This window comes from Phascolarctos cinereus, unplaced genomic scaffold (assembly GCF_003287225.1).
Source record: "Phascolarctos cinereus isolate Bilbo 61053 unplaced genomic scaffold, phaCin_HiC Scaffold_5;HRSCAF=322, whole genome shotgun sequence".
Taxonomy (NCBI): Eukaryota; Metazoa; Chordata; class Mammalia; order Diprotodontia; family Phascolarctidae; genus Phascolarctos; species Phascolarctos cinereus.
The window spans coordinates 21,138,519-21,144,621 of NW_027555958.1; the positions used below are offsets into that span (position 1 = coordinate 21,138,519).

Sequence of the window (6,103 nt, forward strand, 5' to 3'; positions counted from 1 at the left end):
CCTCCACAGTAGAGATGATGACCAGGGGCTCACAGGACCCTTTCTTGGAGAACTTCTCAAACAGGCTGGGGCTGATCGGTTATTCTTCTTTCTCCAGGACTTGGAGCTGGAGGCAAACCGCCCAAACCAGGTAAGGCAGTTTCCCCTTCCTCCATCCCTGATCACCATCTTTGACCACATCCAGGGGCCAGAGCTGTGATGGGTTGAGGAGGGCCGGCAGGTGGGGGGCAGGGATGATCGGGAGGAAGGGAAAATCCAAAAGGGAAATTGGAGCAGACTGAGGATTCCCCAAGAGGGGGAGCAATGAATGTCTCCCCCGTTTGGCTGGAAAGCTCCCTCTTCTCTGCAAGACCATTCTCCTTAAAGGCTGAGAGGATAACAAAGACAGATGAGCCGTCAAGAAGGGTATTATGAGGAGGAGGGTGGATCTCTGAAGCTTCCTCAAGGAGGATTCCAGAATGCATCCTTAGCTTTGGGAAATGAGGCTTCTGGAAATTCTCTGCAGACTGAAGTCGTTACTGTCTGTAGGATCTTTGATCAAAGTGGCACAATTATATAGCACTTCATGAATTCCATATCAGAGATTTAGGATGAAAGGGATTGCTGGGGCTACCGAGTCCACATGCTCATTTTACAGATGAAGAAACGGGGGCCCAGAGAGGGGCAGCAACTTACTCTGTTGAATTTGAATCTCTGTTTCCAAATCTAACCCTTTCGATTGCAGCATATAACAACAACAATAACAATAATAGCATTTTTAGAGTGCTTTAAGATTTGCAAAGTGCTTTGTTGATGTTATCTCGTTTTATCCACACAACTCTGGGAGGTAGGGGCTATTATTATCCCTATTTTACAGATGAAACAGAGGTAAGCAGAAGTGGTGTGCCCAGGGTCACACAGCTAGTAAATGTCTGCGGTGGATTTGAACTCAGGTCTTCCTGACACTGGGTGCTGATAGAAAAGGGATAAGCAAGGCTCCAAGGGTGTGTTGGATGGGGATGGGAGCTGGGCACCACTGCCCCTCCTCTGGGGAGTTGCCAGGGGCCCCCCTCAAGGGAAACCTTCTCCACACGGGGTTTGGTGCTTCCTCAGTGCTCAGCATCCATACCTGTCTCTGGGAGCGGAGGTCTGAGATGGCTCAAGCTCTTACAGGATGTCAGGGGGCCTCTTAACAACATCCCATTGTTCGGGGAGCCAAGTACAAATGAATCTTCTGAAAAGCACCTGGATTCAGTTTCTCTCGAAAATCCATCTGGGCTGGGAGCCACAGCAGAATTTCAGTGCCGGAAGGGATAGAAGCGGTTTGGGTTTCTTTGGAAGCTAAGGAGGAAGCCGGGGAGAAACCCAGCCTTTGTGAGCTTCCGTACAGCCCTTTTCTGGGGCTGCTCCCCAGCATCCAGGCGCAGGCCCACAGGCTTATGAATAGCATTGTAAAGGACCAAGTCCAACTCACTCATTATACAGATGGGTAAACTGAGGCCCAGGAAAGGGAAGTGAGTTTGCCAAGGTCACACGTGCTCTAAGCTTATAGGATCCTAGATCTAGAAGCCATCTAGCTAGGCGTCTCCAACCCTCTCATTTATTTTGTTTTTTTTTTATTTTTAGGCAATTTATGTTTAGGCAATTTAAGTGACTTGACCAGGGTCACACAGCTACTGAGTGTCTAGCGTTTGGTCTGAGGCCGGATTTGAACTCAGGTCCTCCTGACTTCAGGGCCAGTGCTCTATCCACTGAGCCACCTAGCTGCCCCTCCCCACCCTCGTTTTTAAAAGAGAAGGAAACCATACAGATGCTATGACCACCCTTGGTTTCTCAACTGCTGCTCCCTGGAAAGGAGAGGTCATCGCTACCTGAGAGGGGATCGGGGCAGATATTATTAGTCCTATTTTATAATGGAATATGTGGAGAAGCATGGAGCTGAGATGCCTTGCCCAAGTCACATACATCGAGTCAATGACCTAGGCTGCAGCTTTGCTGACTCCTAGTCTAATCCATAAGGAAAGCTGGAGTATGTGCCCTGGATGAAAGGAGCAATGTAAATATAAATTGATAATTGATAACATAACTGTGCGGTCCAGAATGGCTTCAAGGCAGAGGCATGGACACCATGACTTCTCAAGGTTGTCTGGTGCAATAGAATGAGCATTGGCACTAGAGGGAGAGATCTGGGTTCAAATCCTGTCTCTGACTTGTGTGACCTGGAGCAAATCCCTTGACCTTGATGGACTTTGGTTTCCTCCTCTGTAAACTGAGAAGGCTGGGATCCCTCCAAGCTCCCAAATCTGGGTGCCTCTGATCCTTCTAGACTGAGGATTAGGGTTGCAGAGCCTGGAGTGGCAACATTTGGGTGAGCCTGCTTTCTGGAGGCCTTCCTGGGGCTGGGCTGCATGTTTGGGACTTAGGAACAACTAATCCCCTGGCTCAGGGTGAGAGGGAGGGAGAGAATCACAGCTGCCTCAGCTCCACTGACTGCCTCCTCCTCCGCCCCCTACGCAGACCTGTGCCAGGGATCCCCAGCAGGTAGTGGGGCTTGGTGTCCATAGAGCTGAGCTGAGCTGAGCTGCGGCTGGGCATAAGCCACTCCCACCCCTGATGGCAGAGTGAGAGGCCCTGTGTAGCTGCGAGCCCGAGGTGTCTGGGGCTTGAGAAGCTGGCAGCCAGCCTCCCCCAGCATCCGACACAGGGTGGAGTAGAGGGGAGAGGGCCAGGGAGGCAGAGAGAGACAGAGTGGAGACAGAGATGGAGATGGGGACAGAGACAGAAGGAAGGGGAAGAAGGGAAGGAAGAAACAGAGACAGACAAGCAGATACGGAGGCGGAGAGAAAGCACGGGCAGAAACAGAGACAAAAGATGGAAAGAGGAAAAGAGACAGTGGGGAAGAAAGAAAGACAGAGAGAAAGACAGGCAGAGACAGAGACAGAGGGACAGAGATAGACAGTAGTGAGCAGAGAGATGGAGACACAGGCAGAGTGGAGACAGAGACAGAGAAGGACAGAGATACAGATGGGAAGGGGTAGAGAGTCACAGAGCAGCAGAGACAATACAGGAGAACAAGAGACAAGGGAGAGGCAGAGACAGACAGACTGAGGAGTAGAGAAAAAAAGGTGGGGAGAGACAGAGGTAAAGAGACACAGGAAGAATGACAAAGAAAAGAAGTCCGAGTAGAGACGATGAACATCAAAAAGATACAGAGAGGCTGGAGAGAGGCAGAGATAGAGACAGGAAAAGAGAGGGAGGCAGCTAGAGAGAGAACAACAGAGACAGAGACCATGACGGAAAGACAAAGTCAGAGGAAGATAAAAGGGAAGAGGTAGAGATGGAGAGGAAGAAAAAGACATGGAGAAGGAGACAGAGAGACAGACTCCCAGAGTGAGTGAGAGACATAAGGGAGAAAAGAGACACGTATAGAAAGAGAGGAATAGAATGGAGAGGGGAAGGACGTGAGAAAAAATGAGGGAAAGAGAGAGAAAGGAGGAGTGAGGGGACCCAAAGGAGCGAAGGAGAGGGAGGGAAGAGGGAGGAAGAGAGTAGAAGGGAGTGGAGGGCTGCTTCCAGGAAAGGAGAGGGATGTTGGGGGAAGGGGTATCCATGAGTCTGTCTGACTTCAAATTGGGGAGGCGGAGGGTCCTGCTTGCCATCCTCTCGCTCCCTGCCTAAGCTCATTCAATCATTTTCTCCCCTCCAGGTATTGGTGGTCTTGCTGGACTTGGGGGAGGTAAGTCTAAGACCCTTCCATCCTTCTCCCAGGCTGTGACTCTATCTTCACACTGAGGTTGGAGAGCACGTTAGTGAGGACTGAGGGTGGCCCAGAGCTCCTCCTGCTCCCTTGTGGGTGTGGTGGGAGTCTGTTCTTTTGGAAACAAAGCGACTTCCTAGAGCCCCCTCTGGACTTCCAAATGTTTCATCCATCCCCTGTTGGCTGAGTGTAACACAAGGAGGCTCCTTATGGCAGAAGAAAAGAGAAGGCTAGCCCTTTCCCTCTCAGGGACCATTCTCTTCCCTTCCCTAAGAGGAAGTCAGGGCAGCCTCTAGCCTTACCCCAGGGACACTCTACTCACTCCCCACCCCGCCCGCAACTGGCCCGCAACTGGGACCTCGAGAGGTACTCTGGAATCCAGAATGGTTATCTACAAAGAACCCCAGACAAACCTTGAACTTGACCCTTTCAAATGCCCAGCAGCCCCAACAGGGGAGCTTAGATGACCATTCTCTTCAAAGGGAGATCTTCCCCTTACTTTTCAAAGGCCTCAAGGCGGGTCCAGTCCTAGGAAGACAACATCTGCCATCAGCTGGCCCAGAGAGTTTTACCGAAGGGGGAAACGAGGCCTCACTCTCATAATACACTTTGGACATTTCCTCCCCAAAGTCTCTTCCCAGCTTCTGCCATTTTATTGTCTCATCACCAAAAGACAAGAGGGCAGGTATTATGATTCCTCTTTTACAGATAAGGAAACTGAGGCCCAGAGAAGTGAAGTGACTTTTGCCCAGGGTCACATAGAGAATAAGTGACAGTGGTGGGATTTTTACCCATGGCCTCTGACTCCAAAGCCCAGGCTTGGGCAAGTTTCCTGCTGTTCCTCTGACACCAACAGCCTCCCTTAGGGCAGGTCCTTGGGGGAAGAAGAGGACAGGCACTCCATGTACTGAAGGAGCCCTGGCAGATGTTGGTCCTGTGGGCCAAGAGAAGACCAGAGCACTGTGGCAGAAGCAACAGGAAATCTCTCAGGTCCCTTCCAGAGCTAAGGGTCTATGACTCCAAGAGCACCTGGATGGGCTTCCCTCTTATCTGCTCAGATGAGGCAGTGTAGACTAGACTCAGACGATGAACCTGGGTTCAAGGTTTGGCTCCAACCTTCACTCAAGGGATAATTCTGGGGCAAGCCACTTTACATCTGTGGCTCCCAGTTTCTTCATCTGTAAAATGGGGCCATAATATTTGTACTAATGACCTCACGGAGGAGGAAAGTTTCTTGCAAATTGTAAAGCATTGGAGAAATGGAGATTACTTTTGCTAGACAGACTCGCGTATTAATGGAGTTACATCCAGGCCAGAAGGAGCTGAGGACCTGAAACATTAGAGCTCAGAAGGCCTAGGATATGAAAGGCCTTGAGATCTGGCCATATAAGGGTTGGTCGAAGGACTGTTCTGTGGACAAGGGAATCAACTTGGCCCCAAAAATCAGGTCTTTGGGCAATCAGTGGAAGTTACGAAGAGACAGGGGCGCCTTGGTATCAGGAAGAAAAAAAACACACACAACTTCCTGACCGAGCTATCCGAAAGGAGAAAGGACAGCTTCACCCAGGAGTGACCTCCTGGCCACTGAAGGTTTCTAAGCAAAGGCTGGCTGGCTGTTTTGGGCAGATATCTTCCAGGTGACTCTTAGTCAGGGACAGGTAGGACTAGGTAGCTGCTGTGATCGCTTCCAACTCTGAGTCTGTGATTACTTTAAAGAGAAAGAGACTGAGGGTCAGAGAGACTTGTCTGAGCTCACCCATTTATGTCTTTTTCTTTATGGCTAGAAGGAAGTCTGGAACCCAGATGGGGACCCCCCTGATTCTACTCCTGGTGTTCTTTCTATCCCTCCTTTTCCCTGCTGAAACAGCTCCATCAGAGGTCATCTGCATGATGCTCTTGGCCCCAAAGGCCTTCTTTCACCCTTGCTGGCCCTTCTGTAGCATTTGACACTGCGGGCTACCCCTACCTTGGCTTCTGTGACACTGACCCCACCATGGTCATCCCCATAACTCTCCTTTGCTTCTTTTTCCTTTCTCTTGGGACCAGGATGGGGACAATAATTTGACAAGTTTTGAGGCAGCACAGCATAGTAGATGGGGCACCAGATTTGGAGTCAGGAAGACCTATGGGCTGATTCTGGGCAAGTCACTTACCTGCTCAGTTAAGTCTTAGGGCCTCATCTGTGAAAAATAAGGCATCTTCCAGCTCTAGGTCCATGACCTTATCATCCCTTTTTTAAGCTTTTCCCATGTGCCTAGCCCTGTGTTATGAGAGAGATGCCAAAAGATTGGAGAAACAAAGACCCCCACACATCAGTCAGTTAATTAACAAGCATTTTGTGAGTACCTGCTATGTGCCAGACATTAG

General features: G+C 50.2%; 1 protein-coding gene across 4 annotated transcripts in view; it reads left to right on the forward strand.

Moving 5' to 3' along the window:
* Positions 1-6,103, forward strand: part of ELN (elastin) — a 72,040-nt gene that overhangs the window by 22,226 nt on the left and 43,711 nt on the right. For all 4 annotated transcript variants that reach the window (XM_021005685.2, XM_021005681.2, XM_021005682.2 and 1 more), the window contains exons 4-5: positions 98-130; positions 3,686-3,715. In XM_021005685.2, the coding sequence (XP_020861344.1) occupies positions 98-130; positions 3,686-3,715 (63 nt within the window). The remainder of the gene's footprint in view (positions 1-97; positions 131-3,685; positions 3,716-6,103) is intronic.